The sequence below is a fragment of the Triticum urartu genome, chromosome 1, assembly GCF_003073215.2.
Source record: "Triticum urartu cultivar G1812 chromosome 1, Tu2.1, whole genome shotgun sequence".
NCBI classification, from domain to species: domain Eukaryota; kingdom Viridiplantae; phylum Streptophyta; class Magnoliopsida; order Poales; family Poaceae; genus Triticum; species Triticum urartu.
In genome coordinates, this window is record NC_053022.1 from 342,675,369 (window position 1) to 342,693,534 (window position 18,166).

Here is an 18,166-nt window from a genome sequence, read left to right on the forward strand (position 1 = left end):
AGATTTCAGTCTGGTTATGGTGGTGCAAGTCATGCTGGTTCGTCGAGTCCAGCCTTGCAAACGCCGGCCCCTCCGCATGTGGGAGTTCAACCTAGAAGGGTCACGCACCATTCAGAATTTCCTCGGCTTGACGCATGAGGAGATGTACAAATCATTCTTCGGACCCCAAATAGAGTTTCCAGATACTACCGAGGACGTGGGCCTGAGCAGCAACCGTACCGCTGACCAAGTAAGTAATCCTTTAGCCGAACACACCGTCTTTCATTTACCATGACGTCATTCTGAGAAATCGCTCTTTGACCAGGACTAGCTAACAAGGGTGAAGATGATTCGGTGTTCGGCCCCCCTTCCTGAGGGTTTGGAGAATCCGGTACTGGAAAAGATGCTCGAACTAGCACCTTGCCCAGAGCCCTCAAAGGAAGATAAAGGGGGGAATAATGAGGTCAAAAGCGGGCCCCCATCGCTACCAATTCCAACCGAGGGAATGAGCGCCTCCGTGAAGGAGGATAACCAAGGGGAAGAATCTGACCTTCTCTCGCTTCGGGGAAGGAAGAGGACTGCCTCTGAAGATCCGGAAACCAAGGCTTCCAAACGGGAGAAGAAGTCTCCACCAGAGGGTTCTGCCTTGGAGGGTGCTCTTGCCGCACAAAGTCCGCGCGAGGATCAGCCCTCCAACGAGCTGTAAGTAATCAAAAGTTACTTTAATAGTGGAGATATACTACCTTACCTCTGAGGAAAATAATCGAAGCATTTATCTTGCAGTTCGGATCTTAGCCCTTCTCAGCAGAGCTCGTCTTGGGGGGATCTTCTTCCGGAGATGATGGAGAGCGAAATGCCTCCCCCGGACTCCCCCGCTCAAGAAGCGGTGACCTTGAAGTGTCGTCACGGAGGGCCTCTCTGGATCCGGTGAGGCCAGAAGATAATCCTATAGTCACCCGAAGTCCCCAGCGTCTGGCTCTTGAAGAGAGCAAACAAAAGAGTCCGGCACCGTCTGGTATGCGGTCGGACATACTGAGGGAGCTGTTGGAGCGAGCGGCCATCTCAGAAGAACACCGTACGTTGATGGGTACAGTGATGGAAAGAATTTCGTCTGCTGAAAGAGGATTGCATGAAGCCTTTATGAGTCTACTGACAGGCTTTGAGGTACGTGAAATGATATACTTTTTGATAGTACCGCACATTTTTAGGTGTGCCCTGTGTAGATAGTAGCCCCTGAGACTCTGGTTGTCTTCGAGAACGGCGGCGAACAGAGGATCGTAGTCCCGGGTAATAACCATACTGCTTTATGTGCAGGTGATGGGAGCTCCGGTGGCTGGCCAGACTAATGAGTTTGTCGAACTAAAGCGGCAACTGGATGCAGCAGATGCCGACATCGAGCTTGTTAACAAGCGGCTTGATGAGGCACAGGGTAAGTGATGTTTTCTGGTGAATGTCACATAGGAAGAGCAGCGTAACACCGGTATCTTTAATATGTTGTGACTGCAGATGGAGCTGCCACCGTGGAGACCCTTCGGGCGGAACTTGCCCGAGCCAAGGAACAAGCAAGAATTAGTAATGCGGCCGCTTTAAAGGCGGCCGAAGAGTTAGGAGCCGAAAAGGCTGCACATTGCGAGAGCAAAGATAAAATGGCCAAGATGGCTATAAAGTTAAGAGACACTATCGACCATTGCCAGTTCCTTGAAGAAGAGAACCGAGCGAACGCAACGGACCTCGAAAAGGCCATGATGGCGGCCAAAGGCACCCGCTCTGCCATGAGGGCAAAGAAGGAAGAGCTGCGTGAAGCTGGTGATATTGTGGCTGGGAAGCCCTTTTTGCTGCAGAGGAAGTTCGGAGATCCGTGGTATGCCCCTCTGGATCGGCTGTGGAGTTTAGCAGACGCATATCTGGATTTGACGGCAAGTGATGTCGATGCGGCCGAATACTTCCGAGATCAAACAGATCGTGAAGTGGACAAGCTATTCTGGTCGCAGTTTAACGTTCCAGAGCATCCGCTTCCACTAACTGATCGGCTTGCCGAATGGGAAGAACTCAATAGATTGTCCGGACTTGCCATGAGGTCCGTCGTAGATCATCTGTGGCCGGAAAAGCCAAAGCCGAACAGCTATTTCAGCTTAGTGCAGCAGTTCCTTCGTGCGGTGCCACACATTAATGCGATGAAGAGGTCGGCGTGCATAGAAGGCTCGCGGATGGCCCTTGCCCATGTCAAAGCATACTAGGCGGAGATGGATGCTACCACTGTTGCGGCGCAGGGTTCGGCCATAGGCCGAGTGGCTGCCGAGCACTATTTTGAAGAAGTTCTTGAGGGTGCTCGTTTGATAGAGGCCCAGTGCTCGAGGAATATTATGTTTGAGTGACATGTATTCCCATTGTAAAAACAATATTTTTATGAAATTTATCAAGGCTATATTTATACTTTTGCCCGAAAGTAATATGATGCCTCCTATGCGGCCGTTTATGTATACATGTGTATAACCTAAAAGATTGCAGTCGTCGGCTTCAGCCCCCAAGCATATAATACGGGGGTGTTCGCAGAAGACGCGTATTCACACTTAATCCAACGTCTTGGTCCTAATAAGGAGGTGATGGCGCAGCGAACTAGGCAATCGGACTATAATGCTTTAACACTTTCACTTAGCCATAGGAGTTTGACAGTGGGGCTACTATATAGCCCCTGGTGGCTCCGCACTCATCCGAATTCGGGGTGCGTACATGCCTGGACAGGAAACGGCCCTTCGTTAAGGCGGAGGAATTCTAACATTCCGATGGGTCATCAAGTGGTTGACCAGTCTCGCGCTATATCATGACAGTCAGTTTTCGGCTTTCTCTACTGAGGTGATCGTCCGAATGAATCGTGGCACAATCGCAGTAGTTCTCCTAGTGCCGCCTTAGCCGATAGAGCGGAACGTAAGGCAGCAAAACACAGGAGCCGGGCAAACCCAATATTTGACCAAAGACATGATTCGGAGCTGATGCATATAAGGCCAAACTCGCGACACCGAACACTCCCTAAGGTATTCGGTCTTTATGGTATAAACCGGGCCTAAACAGTGCCCTTTGTAAGAAGCCCCTGGTGTCTAGGTACTTGCATTATTCTGACGTGGCCACATGCCAAGACGTCAGCATCCTTCACAATTGTACTGAGAATCCGAGGGATGTGTATCAACAAGAGACAGTAAAAAAAGGTTTACGCAGGGTCTTAATCTAAAAATAATCCTTGGAACGGGTCCCTGCTGCACGTCTGCGCCTGTGTCTCCATTGTGCCGTATCCTGGACGGGTGTAGCACGATGGTCATCTGTAAAAGAGACAAACTTAGGTGAAAAGTTGTCGTGCAAAAAGGTAGGTTTAAAGAAACCATGTACAATTCAAGATGAGTAAAAATTGCCACTTGTCTGCGCGCGTTGAGCCCCTTGTATTTGTAATAGGGGTGTGGCCATCAAATCTATATGAATTACATATAGTTGCGCCGGACTCATCTAACCGTGTCCGTGGTCTTGACAACCTATCAAATGCTTTAGTTGGCGAGGCCGTTTTTAGTGTGCGGCTGCCAAGGCAGTCGCACTCTCTTCGGCGCGCAAGGATCGCTCAATATTTCCATTCACTGTAATGATGCCACGTGGACTGGGCATCTTAAGCATGAGGGAAGCGTAATGCGGAATTGCATTAAAGCGAGCGCAAGCTTCGCGTCCAAGTAGTGCTTGATAGCCACTTTGGAATGGAGCAATGTGGAATGTTAAATTTTCGCTACGGAAGTTATCGGGGAAGCCGAATATAACCTCTAGTAGCAGGGAGCCCGTGCAATGAGCCCCTAGGCCTAGCGTTACTCCTTCAAAGGTAGTATTGTTGTGGCAAATTTTCGTTGGGTCTATCCCCATTTTGCAGATTGAGTCCTGATATATCAGGTTTAGACTGCTGCCACCGTCCATCAGGACTCGTGTGAAATGGTATCCGTCCATTATTGGGTCTAATACCAAGGCAGCCCATCCTGCACGCCGGATACTTGCTAAGTAATCCCGATGGTCGAAAGTGATCAGTTGAGACGACCGGTGGCAGGACTCCGCGGTGATAGGCCCTTGGGCATGTTTCTCTGGGAGTGTCGTTTTGTTTCTCCCCTTGATCACGTGTAACACGTTCACTGTTTTGACTTCTGGTGGAAATTTCTTTTGTTCCCCGGTGTCTTGCTTGAGAGGCTCATCCTCATCTTCGCTTGGTGTATCCTCCCCCTTGTGTACGGCGTTGAGCTTTCCGGACTGCTTGAAGACCCAACATTCTCTGTGGGTATGATTTGCAGGTTTATCGGGGGTGCTATGGATCTGACATATTTGGTCCAGAATTTTGTTTAGGCTGGACAATTCATCTCTGACGCCTTTAGAGGGCGGATTTTGCTGACCTGGCCGAGAACTTCTGAATCCGGCGTTTACCGCCGTGCTCTTAGGGCTGTCTTCTTTATTCCAGCGCTTATTATTTTTGCTGCATTGTGATTTCCCATTTCCATCTTTAGCTTCGGATGTACTGGGGTCGCTGGTGTTGCATCTGGCTAGCCAGCTATCCTCACCCGCGCAAAAGCGAGTCATGAGGCTTGTTAATGCTGCCATTGTTCTCGGCTTTTCTTGGCCGAGGTGTCTGGCAAGCCATTCGTCGTGGATGCTATGCTTAAAAGCTGCCAAGGCTTCAGCGTCCGGACAGTCGACTATTTGGTTCTTTTTAGTAAGAAACTTGTTCCAAAGCTTTCGGGCTGACTCTCCGGGCTGTTGAGTTATATGACTCAAATCGTCCGCGTTCGGAGGTCGGACATAAGTCCCTTGAAAATTTGCCCGAAAAGCGTCTTCGAGCTCTTCCCAGCTTCCAATGGAGCTTTTGGGGAGGCTTTTAAGCCAGTGCCAAGCTGGCCCTTTGAGTTTGAGGGGTAAATACTTAATGGCGTGGAGATCATCTCCTCGAGCCATATGGATATGGAGGATATAGTCCTCAATCCAGACCGCAGTGTCTGTTGTTCCGTCGTATGCCTCTATGTTTACGGGTTTGAATCCCTCTGGAAATTCATGGTCCAACACCTCATCGGTGAAACATAGGGGGTGTGCGGCACCCCTGTATTTGGGTGTACCGCGTTGTTCGGATGTTTGTTGTGTTGCATTGTATGCTGGAGCGCGCTCGCATGATCCATAAATGGATCTGGTTGCGCCGTCCTTTTGATGCGAGCCCTCGCGTGGATCGCGTATTGGCTTATGTGCGGCGTTGTTTGCTGCTCTATGTTGGCCGTGAGGTCGTCTATCCGGCCAGATGGCCATTTCAATTTTTGGTTGCAGGGAATCTAAGGCCTCCTCATCGAATTCGGGTAGCAACTTCCGCTTCGGGTAGCTCTTGGTGTGGCGATTACCGCCGTACTTCGCTGCTGAGTTGAGTACTTTACTCCATCTGATTCGAAGTGTGTCTTGCGCAGCCTTGAGCCTTTGCTTCTGCTTTTTTAGACTCCTCGCGGTGGAAACAAGCCTTTGATGGGCATTATGTTGCTCCGGGTGTCTGTCTGGTGTGATGTCATCCGGACTATTATCTTTGACAGAGTCGGGTTGTTCGGTTTGATTCTCCGTGTTGCCGTGGTCCGGCGATGGTTCACCCTGCTCTAACGCTGGGTCTGTATGATCATTGTTTCTGCCAAGGCGTGATTTGGAGTGGCGCTTACTCCGCCGCTTTGACTGCTTCTCGAGGGTACAACCCTTCGTTGCGTCCTTCCGTTCCTCGTCGTCGTCATCTTTTGGTGTGTCCACCATGTATACATCATGTGATGAAGTGGGTGTCCAATGCCCTGTGGGCAGTGGTTCCTGTTCGTCTCCTGCATCGTCGTCCATACCGTCGATGTCTTCGGAGTCGGAGTCGAGCATGTCGGTTAAGTCATCGACAGTGGCTACTAAGTGGGTGGTGGGTGGGCGGCGAATTTCTTCGTCATCCGCATCCCAATCCTGCCGGACATAGTTCGGCCAGGACTCTCCTGACAAGGAGAGAGACTTTAATGAGTTCAGTATGTCGTCGAAGGGCGAGTGCTGAAAGATATCCACGGAGGTAAACTCCATGATCGGCGCCCAACCGGATTCGATAGGAACGGGCGCAGGTGGTTCAGAGTCCATGGCTGGAGAAGTATCCGGCAGTTTAACAACACGGCTCTCATGAAGGGTAAGATCGCTATTCGGCTCGATCGCCGTTGGGGATGCGGCCTCTGTGCCGGGGTCTATCCACCCGTCCATGGGAGGCGCAACTGGCTCCGAATTAAGGGTCGGAGCGGCTACCGGTGTGATTTCTTGAACACTGTCCGATGGCAGAGCTAAATCGTACTCATCGCGACCGCGTGGCGCACAAGGCAGAGGCCCGAATCCGTCGAAGATCAAGTCTCCGCGGATATCGGCCGTGTAGTTTAAGCTTCCAAATCTGACCTGGTGGCCAGGGGCGTAACTTTCGATCTGCTCCAGATGGCCAAGCGAGTTGGCCCGCGGTGCGAAGCCGCCGAACACAAAGATCTGTCCAGTGAGAAAAGTCTCACCCTGGACTGCATCGCTATCGATGATTGTAGGATCCATCAAGCCTAACGGCGACGACACAGAGGAACTCTCAATGAAAGCACCAATATCGGTGTCAAAACCGGCAGATCTCAGGTAGGGGGTCCCGAACTATGCGTCTAAGGCGGATGGTAACAGGAGGCAGGGGACACGATGTTTTACCCAGGTTCGGGCCCTCTTGATGGAGGTAAAACCCTACGTCCTGCTTGATTAATATTGATGATATGGGTAGTACCAGAGTAGATCTACCACGAGATCAGAGAGGCTAAACCCTAGAAGCTAGCCTATGGTATGATTGTATGTTATTTTTATGTCCTACGGAATAAAACCCTCCGGTTTATATAGACACCGGAGAGGGTTAGGGTTACACAAGGTCGGTTACAAAGGAGGAGATATCCATATCCGTACTGCCTAGCTTGCCTTCCACGCCAAGTAGAGTCCCATCCGGACACGAGACGAAGTCTTCAATCTTGTATCTTCATAGTCCAACAGTCCGACCAAAGGATATAATCCGGCTGTCCGGAGACCCCCTAATCCAGGACTCCCTCACCTGGGTCTGTGTTTCTATCACTCACGCCACCCACCATAAGCAAATCATGAACATATTGCAAACCCTACAGCGGGGATCCCTCACGCTTGTGTGACATGGAGAGCACCATAGGACAGCACCAATAATAAAACATGCAACTCAAACCAATCACGATCATCAATTAACCCATAGGACAAAACGGATCTACTCAAACATCATAGGATAGCCATACATCATTGGGAAATAATATATAGCGTTGAGAACCATGTTTAAGTAGATATTACAGCAGGTAAAAGAGGGGTTACACCACTGCATAGAGGGGGCAAGAGTTGGTGATGACGGCGGTGAAGTTGTTGGTGTAGATTGCGGTGATGATGATGGCCCCGGCGGCGTTCCGGCGCCACCGGGAGAGAGGGGGACAGGGGCCCCCTCCTTCTTCTTCTTCCTTGACCTTCCCCCTAGATGGGAGAAGGGTTTCCCCTCTGGCCCTTGGTCTCCATGGCATGGGAGGGGCGAGAGGGCCTCCGAGATTGGATATGTCTCTCTATCTCTCTCTCTCTGTTTCCGCGTTCCCTGATTCTGCCCTTTCACCGTTTCTTAAATTCCCGGAGATCCGTAACTCCGATTGGGCTGAATTTTGGATACGATGTTTATCCGGATATTAGCTTTCTTGCAGCAAAAGAAGGGCACCAACCGCCTTACGGGGTAGCCACGAGGGCCCAGGGCGTGCCTGACCCCCTGGGGGGGCGCGCCCTGCCTCGTGGCCCCCTCGGGCATTGTCTCGCATTGATTCTTCTTCCCAAAAATCACATATATTTTGGAAAAAAAATCTCTATCTGTTTTTATCCCGTTTGGACTCCGTTTGATATGGATTTTCCATGAAACAAAAAACATGCAACAAACAGGAACTGGCACTCGGCACTGGATCAATATGTTAGTCCCAAAAATAGTATAAAAAGTTGCCAAAAGTATATGAAAGTTGTATAATATTGGCATGGAACAATAAAAAATTATAGATACGAAGGAGACGTATCAGCATCCCCAAGCTTAATTCCTGCTCATCCTCGAGTAGGTAAATGATAAAAAAGATAATTTTTGATGTGGAATGCTACCTTGCATAATCTTGATCATGTAATCTAATCTTGGCATGAATATTAAGACATGAGTGATTCAAAGCAATAGTCTATCATTTGACATTAATACAATAATACTTCAAGCATACTAATAAAGCAATCATGTCTTTTCAAAATAACATGGCCAAAGAAAGTTATCCCTACAAAATCATATGGTCTGGCTATGCTCCATCTTCACCACACAAAGCATTCAAATCATGCACAACCCCGATGATAAGCCAAGCAATTGTTTCATACTTTTGATGTTCTCAAACCTTTTCAACTTTCACGCAATACATGAGCGTGAGCTATGGATATAGCACTATAGGTGGAATAGAATATGATGATGGAGGTTGTGTGGAGAAGACAAAAAAGGGAGAAAGTCTCACATCGATGCGGCTAATCAACGGGCTATGGAGATGCCCATCAATTGATGTCAATGCGAGGAGTAGGGATTTCCATGCAACGGATGCACTAGAGCTATAAGCGTATGAAAGCTCAAACTGAAACTAAGTGGGTGTGCATCCAACTTGCTTGCTCATGAAGACCTAGGGCACTTGAGGAAGCCCATCGTTGGAATATACAAGCCAAGTTCTATAATGACAATTCCCACTAGTATATGAAAGTGATAACTCAATAGACTCTCTATATGAAGAACATGGTGCTACTCTGAAGGACAAGTGTGGTAAAAGGATAGTAACATTGTCCCTTCTCTCTTTTCTCTCATTTTTTTTATTTTTTTTCTTTTTCCTCTTTTTTTTAGGCTTCTTTGGCCTCTCTCTTTTGGGGGGCTTCTCTGGCCACTTTTATTTTGATAACCTCACATGGGACAATTCTTTGATTGAAAAGTATGATATTACTCTCTACAAATCTGAAAATTTTGACATACTTAAATATTGATATGAAAACTATGCTCATAATGTCTATGACAAAGAATTTATTGAGAGGATGGCCATTGCTTTGGAAGAAAATAATGATATGCATGAATCTATAGATAATTATGATTCCGATGATTTGTTTGAAATATCCCTTGATGAACATGATGCTTGCTATTTTTTATGGCCATGATACCAATATTTCTGGAGATGAATTTGCTATAGTTCCGTATGTTAAACATGAGAGTATAACTATTGCACCCATACTTGATAGTTCCTTGAATCAAAAGCATGATTGCAATGATGTTATTATAAATTATATTAATGTCAATTGTGCTAATAATATGCAAAACCCTATGCTTGGGGATGCTAGTTTTGCTATGTCTACTACTTGTTGCAATGATCATGATTGGGGTGATTCTTCTTATAATCTTGAAAACTTATTTAAGCCCCATGATGAATATGAGATTGATAATAATGTTTGCAATAATACTGAAAGTGGGCTTGGAAGAGTGTCAACTTTATATCCCACATATTTGGATAATGTTCAATCTTATGAAGTTTTTGATAAAAGTGTGTTTGGAGAGGTCATGACTTTAGTTAATGATATTCCCACTATTTTGGAAGAGTGTCAACTTTGCATGCATGTGGATCATTTAGAGAAAAATGTATGTGATAGCTATACTGTTGAATTTAAATATTATCCAACATGTAATTATTATGAGAGAGTAAAATGTGGTTGTAGAAATTTTCATGTTACTAAATTACCTCTCTTCATGTTGAGATTGTCTATGCTTTATTATTCCTCCTTGCATATGCTAGTTTCTGCTTGTCTTGATAATTTGTTTGCTTACAAGATGCCTATCCAAAGGAATTATGTTAGACTTAGATGTGTTTTCCACATGCTACATGATGCTCTCTTCGTGCTTCAATTGCTATCTTTCATGTGAGCATCATCGAAATCTCACTACCTAGCTAAGGGCGTTAAACAATAGCGCTTGTTGGGAGGCAACCCAATTTTATTTTTTATTTTTGCTTTTTAGGTCTTGATTATAAATATATATTTCATATAGCCTTTGGTTAGATGTGGTTTTGTGTTTTAATTAGTGTTTGTGCCAAGTAAGACCTTTGGGATAACGTACGGTAATAGTTGATTTGATCTTGCTGAAAAACAGAAACTTTTGCGCTCACGAAAATAATTCTCATTTTTAGCAGAAGCGTGATACAATAATAATTCTTTTTTGGAGACGATTTATAAACAAATTGTCTAGGACTTCCTAATTTCTCAGGATTTTTGGAGTTATATAAGTACTTGAAATCTCCAGATTGCTACAGACTGTTCTGTTTTTGACAGATTCTGTTTTTCGCGTGTTGTTTGCTTATTTTAATGAATCTATGGCTAGTATCGGGGTTATGAACCATGGTAAAGTTGGAATACAGTAGATATTAAACAAATATAAATAAAGAATGAGTTCACAACAGTACCAAAAGTGGTGATTTATTTTCTTATAGTAACGGAGCTTATGATATTTTCTGTTGGAGTTTTGTGTTGTGAAGTCTTCAAGTTTTGGGTATGGATTTGATGGACTATGGAATAAGGAGTGGCAAGAGCCTAAGCTTGGCTATGCCCAAGGCACCCCAAGGTAATATTCAAGGACACCAAGAGCCTAGGCTTGGGGATGCTCCGAGAAGGCATCCCATCTTTCGTCTTCGTCTATCGGTAACTTGAGGCTATATTTTTATTCACCACATGATATGTGTTTTGCTTGGAGCGTCTTGTATGATTTGAGTATTTGATTTTTAGTTTGCCACAATCATCCTTGTTGTGCACACCTTTTGAGAGACACACGCATGAATCGTGATTTATTAGAATGCTCTATGTGCTTCACTTATATCTTTTGAGCTAGGCAAATTTGCTCTAGTGCTTCACTTATATCTTTTTAGAGCACGACGATGGTTTTATTTTAAAGAAATTGATGAACTCTCGTACTTCACTTATATTATTTTGAGAGTCCTTAAAACAGCATGGTAATTTTCTTTGGTTATAAAATTAGTCCTAATATGATAGGCATCTAAGAGGGATATAATAGAAACTTTCATATAAAGTGCATTGAATATTATGAGAAGTTTGATTCCTTATGATTGTTTTGAGATATGAATATGGTGATATTAGAGTCATGCTAGTAAGTAGTTGTGAATTTGATAAATACTTGTGTTAAAGTTTGTGAGTCTCGTAGCATGCATGTATGGTTAACCATTATGTGATGAAGTCGGAGCATGATTTATTTATTTATCGTCTTCCTTATGATTGGTGGTCGGGGACGAGCGATGATCTTTTCCTACCAATCTATCCCCCTAGGAGCATGTGTGTAGTACTTTATTTTGATGACTAATAGATTTTTCCAGTAAGTATGTGAGTTCTTTATGACTAATGTTCAGTCCATGGATTATACACACTCTCACCTTTCTGCCATTGCTAGCCTCTCTAGTACCATGCAACTTTTGCCGATACCATAAACCCACCATATACCTTCCTCAAAACAGCCACCATACCTACCTATTATGGCATTTCCATAGTCATTCTGAGATATATTGCCATGTAACTTTCCACCGTTTAATTTATTATGACACGCTTCATCATCGTCATATTGCTTTGCATGATCATGTAGTTGACATAGTATTTGTGGCAAAGCCACCGTTCATCATTTTTTATACATGTCGCTCTTGATTCATTGCACATCCCAGTACACCGCCAGAGGCATTCATATAGAGTCATATTTTGTTCTAAGTATCGAGTTGTAATTTTTGAGTTGCAAGTAAATAAAAGAGTGATGATCTTCATTATTAGATCATTGTCCCATTTGAGGAAAGGATGATGAAGACTATGATTCCCCACAAGTCGGGATGAGACTCCAGACGAAAAAAATGAGGCCAAAAGAAATGAGAGAAGGCCCAACAAAAAAAATGAGAGTAAAGAGAGAAGGGTCAATGCTACTATCCTTTTACCACACTTGTGCTTCAAAATAGCACCATGATCTTCACGATAGAGAGTCTCCTATGATATCACTTTCAAATACTAGTGGGAATTTTCATTATAGAACTTGGCTTGTATATTTCAATGATGGGCTTCCTCAAAATGCCCTAGGTCTTCGTGAGCAAGCAAGTTGGATGCACACCCACTCAGTTTTCTTTTTGAGATTTATCGTGGTGGGAGCACGTCAGATGCCATGGAATGGCTAAAGAGAGGAGGAGGCTCGAGGGCACTGGTGGGCTCCAGAGGTGAGGTCGGCATGAGCGAGCGCGGGACACAAGACATACCCTGGTTCGGGGCTCTCTAGAGAGATAACACCCCTAGTCCTGCCGAGTGTGGTTTATATGTTAAAGTACAGGGTTGCTCCTAGAGCTGTGTCGAGGAAGAAGGGAGTCTGGCCAAGGCTTAGGCAGTCCCTCCTTCTTGGGTGTTGCTAGCTAGGTGTGTGATGATGATGATGATGATGATGAGTTTGCCCGTATGCATGAGGGATCCTTGGGGGGGTTATAGGTCAACCCCCAGGGGTACAATGGTAATGTTACAAGGCCGTGGGGCCAAGTTGTCAGCGTCTAGGGACCCAGTGCTGGGACCCGCCGGGTATCAGGTCTCGCCGGGTTCCCCGGGCTCGGGACCCACCGGGTACGGTGGCACTGTTGGTTGTCTTGTCGATCGTCAGGGCGTGGCCGAGTCGAGTCGGCTACAGTGGCGCTCTGTTAGGTCGCCGCTTGTTGGCGTCATGGGTGATGACGGGTGCACTGTTTCCACGCCGAGCCTGGTCAGCGGGTAGGTGGGGGCACTATTGCCTCATCCGGCTGACCAAAGGCATGGGCAGGACACTGTGGCTTCGGTCATCAGTTGGTGGCGGCTCGTCCCATCGTACGACTGGGATGGGACGGTCGCTGACCCTTGGCCGGGTTGGAGTACACGCCAAGGGGAGTTGGCTTGTTGGTTAAGTCTTGGTGCACCGGGGTCGGCCGCCTTGGGCTAGCTTGTTGGAGAAGTCTTGCGGATTAGGCCGGGTTGAGGGGGCTTGGCCGGGTCGAGCGACCCGACCGAGCGCGAGCCGTCTTGAGGGGCGATGTCGGCCCCGTTGTTTTTTCAAAGGATCCGGGTTCCGTTGTCTTCCCGGGGTTCCCCCCCCCCAACAGTAGTCCCCGAAGCTGTGAAGTTCCGCCGGCTTTGGATGGAAGGGCCTTCGCAGTTTCCCCTTTGAAGGAGGTGAATCTTGAGGCCGCCGGGTCCGGCAACACCCACTGTGCGCCGGCTTCCAGAAGCCGGATCGTGTCATTTTGACAGTGGCGGGAAACTAAGGAGTCCACCGAATCTTTGGAGACAATTTTTCGGGCTTCGCGCGGGCGCCACATGGCGTCCGGGAGTCGGAGGGGCCTGACAGGCCGCGCGCGCGATAGGACAGGGCGACGCACACACTACAAGAAATATGTCAACTTGCGACCATCACTATTGGTCACTGAAAGGTCATTGTTTTTCATTTACGACCTTTTTGTGACAAAAACAGAAGGTCAAAAGCTAGCGGTCGTAAACTAAAATTAACGACCTTCTCTGTGAGAAGGTCGTGGAATTCCACGACCAAAACAAAAGGTCGTTGATTCCATGACCTTCTGTTTTGGTCGCTAGCTCTCTGCCCAGACCACGTTGGATCTGACGTGGCAATCTGACGTGGCAAAATTGCGACCAATTGAAAAGGTCAAAAATTAGAATAGGCCCGGTCCAATTGGGTGTTTATATGGGCCGAGCCCATTAATTCAGCCAATTTAGTGTATTTTTCTGTCAATTTTTGTTAGCTTCATGGGCCAAGCCCAACATCGCAGCCTTTTTATTTTTGGGCCATGAACATTTTGGCTGAGCAGTTCAAGTATTTTTTTAAAAGATGGGTCCACTATTCAAATGGGTCCCAATTGTCAGGTTCTTCTAGTAAGTGGGTCCCAATTGTCAAGGTCATTTTCTTTAAATTTCAATTTGCTAGTAAATAAATCACCAACATTCAAATGGGAACAGATAGAGAACACACGTAGTACTTCACATAACAGCCAGAATCAGTTTGATACATTATACAACAAAGATACAATAGCAGAATCATTGTGTTACATCATCATATAACACATATACAATGGCAATCACAGTCTAGATACTCCAGGTCTCTTCAACTTCGCATTCCACAGATTCCCAGCTTCCAAATCTGCAGCACAAAATCAACGCCATGTTAATAGACCAAACTTGGTGTTACAACAGATGAATGAATATGTTGTGTCTTCTTCAAATAAGTTCAGTTTGTTGAGGATATCATTTAGAACTAGAAGCCATCCACCTACTAACAGAACTTTCATGAATATGTTCAGGTATGCTTAATAATTAACCTACATGAGCACTGCAAGTCAAATTACCATCATAATAAGTATGAAGATAAAGGAAAGCAAGAAATAGCAGACTAGAAACCTCAGGAGGCAAAATAAGTAGCATGGTACTGAGAATATAAGTACTCAAGGCAAGTAACCTAGTTTCAGCGTGCTTAAGTTCAGATTTTTTATCATAACATTTAGATCCAAGAAGACATTAACACGCTTGACAGAATTTACATGAATACGTTGTGTAAGATAAATTGCACATAAAAAAGAATAATAATCAGGAAAACTTTCAAGGAAAACAAGTACGTTGCACCAATATAGTTCTACACATTCCACATTGCATTTGTTACATTATTCTTCACATACCTAGACCTCTTGGACTCTCAATAGGTTTTCGTCCTCTCCAACTCCACATGCATCCACTCCTCCAGCTCTAAGCAACTTTCAGCACACCAGCAATAGCCCCTTGAACATGCACACAAACAAACACGACGACAAAAAAATTAAGGCTAGTAAGTGACTCAATGACTACTGCAACTCAGATATAATCAAGAATCTAAGCAGGATAAAAGTGGTTCCTCAATATGATCGTCTCCCAGGTACACTACAAGCAGTACTAATATAAAGCTGGAGGTGGGGTCAAGGCGATGGGCCTTCTTGAAGGCGTAGAACCAACCTAGCACCGCGCCAAGAGACATACATATTAATACATTGTGAAGAGACATACATATTAATACATTGTGTGGGCGAGGCAAGGAAACAGATACTAGCACTCTGTAACACATCTAGAGAATTATGCCCACTTCACTTCACTTCACTTGGAGTTAATAAACTAGATGGACTGTCACTAGTGTACAACTACCGGTGTTGTAGTACTTGAGGAAGATGAATATAATACAACTCACACACACAGGTACAAAGTAATAGAATACAGACAAGTTACTAAGTGGAGTAGTAGTAGAAGGGACCTAAGCTAGCACCCAAGCCAAGAGACATACTACTAGTAAATTGTTGTTATGGGTGAGACAAGAGCACATGTGGTGCTGCTAGAGAGGGAATTATGGGCACTCGGAGTAAATTAACAGAGTTTGTCCATGGACTGTCACAGGCCGCAAGATAGCACTAGTGCTCTTGTGCTTGAGCAAGAAGAATATATATAATACACAGGCAGCAGAGTCGGTGCTAATAGAATACATCAGCAGTGAGTAGTAGTAATTAACAGGCAGCAGTTAGCCAATTCACATGACAGCAATGAGCCGCATCACTCACCATGAGCTACCTGGGGAAAACAATATGAGCCACAGTTAGCCAATTCACATGACAGCAGGCACGTACAAGCAGAACCAGAGGATCATGAAGCAGGCGTAGCTGGGATTTCGCTTTTTCTCTGGAACTAATAGAACATGCTAACAAGTTATCGGAACCATTCCAACAGCAGGGCACACCACAGCTACCCACTACTTCATTAGTTAGTCCGTACCAACCACAACCACAACTCCACATGCATTGCTGATGGAGCTAAACTGATTTCAACTTGCAGACAAAATTAGCACACAACTCATGCATCACATCACTAGCGAAGTAAACCGATTTCAGCAGAGTTTATTATCATATGAGTTCCCTATTTCTATGGTCGTGGAGTTTGGCGTGTTACCTCATCCGCTATCATGCTAACAGTCAGACATAACATGGGTTGTACCATGGCGCCAGTGAAAGAAACATGCAGCAGAACTGCGTTTAATATGGTATTTCCCCGGTGCATTAATTTGCACGCCTCTCAAAGAATCCCCCCGCCTCACTTCTCAAATATGTTTCACTTCTTATTGGAAGCAAATGTCATTGTACTGTACATTTGTACACACGAAACAGTTATCGTACATTTGTTACTATTGCCATATTTGATGTAGCTTGACTAGTATAATCAATGCAAATACTTCTAATCCCCATGAATCATAATATCAGTCAGGTTAAATGAAATCAGTTATCCCAAAGCAATGAAGCTTAATGGCACCGGACCAAGAAAGACCAAAAAAACACACCAACTTATCTTTCTGATGCACAATGGTCTCGGCAACTACCATCTCTATGTATAACCAGGCGTGCCTCGATATTAGCCGCGCTAGCGTCCTGTAGTGGTTGTCTGTCCAGTCCATCATCGGCGCCACGCTGCGGGAGCAGGGGGGTGGGAGCAAGAAAACAAGTATCAGTCAGCTCCGACCATGGCCAGGTGTATTGTCCAACCCGGGACTGGACACAATCAACAGAGACGAAATGCACAATTGACAATAGCTCCCAGCAGACGGAGGAAACGAACCTGGCGTGGATGAGCTTGACGCTGGTCTTCATGCCGGGCCTGGACCAGTTGTAGGCGATGGATCCCGCGATCCCCGTGAGACACATCGTCCCTGCAAGCACACACGACAGAAAAAGGGATCAGATTCAATTCGATCACATGGCAAGGAACGACGCAGAACAGAGAGGAGGAGAAGCTCCGGCGGCGGAAGGGGAGTTACCCACGGTGCACCATGCTCGTGGACACCCCTGACGCCATGGCGGGAGGCGGATGGGAGTGCGGGCGCGAGTGTGGGCGCTGCCTCTGCTCTCCCTTGTCTGCATCCCGCTCTCTCTCGGTCTTGGTGGTGTGAGCTCAGGCAGATGCCGCCGCCGAGGACGACGAGGGAGAGGACCAGGACGCCCGCTCGCAGTCGGTGGTGGCGACCATGTCCACGACGGCCTCCGTCTCGGGCTGCGGGATGAGCACGCCGTCCCGGACGGCGACCACCAGGTCCTTCCAGTGGTCGTTCCCGAGCGGCCTGCGGAGGAGGTGGGGCGCCGCCGGGTCGCCGCTGGACGGGGAAGGGGCGGAGGCGTCGGCGAGGAGCCAGCGGCGATGGCAGTGGAGGTGCGGCACCGAGGGCGGGACGAGCGCAGTGGCCCTGCGGCGGAAGGTGGCGAGTGAGGCCTCCAGGACGGGGTTGGTCGGCGGGTGGAGGAAGAGCGGCGGGCGTCCTCCGGAGGCGAGGAGGAGCGGAGCGGGTGGTGGCACGCGGGCGCGGGCGGCAGGATCAGCTTGAGGTAGGTGGTGGCGGCGAGGACTGGATCTGAATCAGGGGAGAGGGGAGAGGGTGTTTTGAGTGAAAAGTAAAGAACGGGAGAGTTTGAATGAAAGATGATCCATCAGTCTTTATTAATGATAAAAGTGGGGTATTTATACTCAGGCGGAAGTACACATGGTGCTTGGCGGTCAAGTAAACATATAGTTACTTGAGAGGCAAGGAATTACATAGTTGTCTAGGTTGCCTTGAGAACCAAGGAAGTACATGGTTGCTTGAGACCCAAGCAACATATCTAACAATTAACTTAATCCTAATTAGCTTAATTAATAAGCAACTATTCTATTCTTAACACTCCCCCTTGTACAACGCCTTTTCTTTGATACGTCCATCATCTTGACAAATTCTTTGAATAATCTTGAATGTCTCCTCCAAAAACCATGTGGGAAAAATATGAGGAGAATAGTGCAGATATGTTGCTAAAACTTTTTTAAACCCAGTGGGAAAAATAATAAGGAGAAAATGATGCAACATATAATGATTATTGTCTATTGATAACTCATATGAGAAAAACCTTTGAAGAAGGAGAAAAATCATCGATAAGTTTAGAGAACAATTAATATGTCTTGAGTACTTTCTTTAAAAAAAATCGATAGG

At 46.3% G+C, this 18,166-nt stretch overlaps 1 protein-coding gene across 2 annotated transcripts; it reads right to left on the bottom strand.

The window, feature by feature from the left end:
• Positions 1-14,095: 14,095 nt before the first annotated feature.
• LOC125510990 (tRNA-dihydrouridine(20/20a) synthase-like) lies at positions 14,096-17,591 on the bottom strand. Of its 2 annotated transcripts, XM_048676285.1 has the most exons (6): positions 16,970-17,591; positions 16,771-16,861; positions 16,535-16,622; positions 15,726-15,735; positions 14,823-14,921; positions 14,096-14,290 (listed from the first exon to the last, which is right to left on the bottom strand). In XM_048676285.1, exons 1-5 carry the CDS (start codon positions 17,005-17,007, stop codon positions 14,840-14,842), a joined length of 309 nt encoding a protein of 102 aa, XP_048532242.1. In that variant the 5' UTR covers positions 17,008-17,591; the 3' UTR covers positions 14,096-14,290; positions 14,823-14,839. The 2 variants fall into 2 exon arrangements, with proteins under 2 accessions (XP_048532242.1, XP_048532235.1); XM_048676278.1 differs by lacking the exon at positions 14,096-14,290 and having other exon boundaries at positions 14,853-16,622; positions 16,974-17,591.
• Positions 17,592-18,166: the final 575 nt, after the last annotated feature.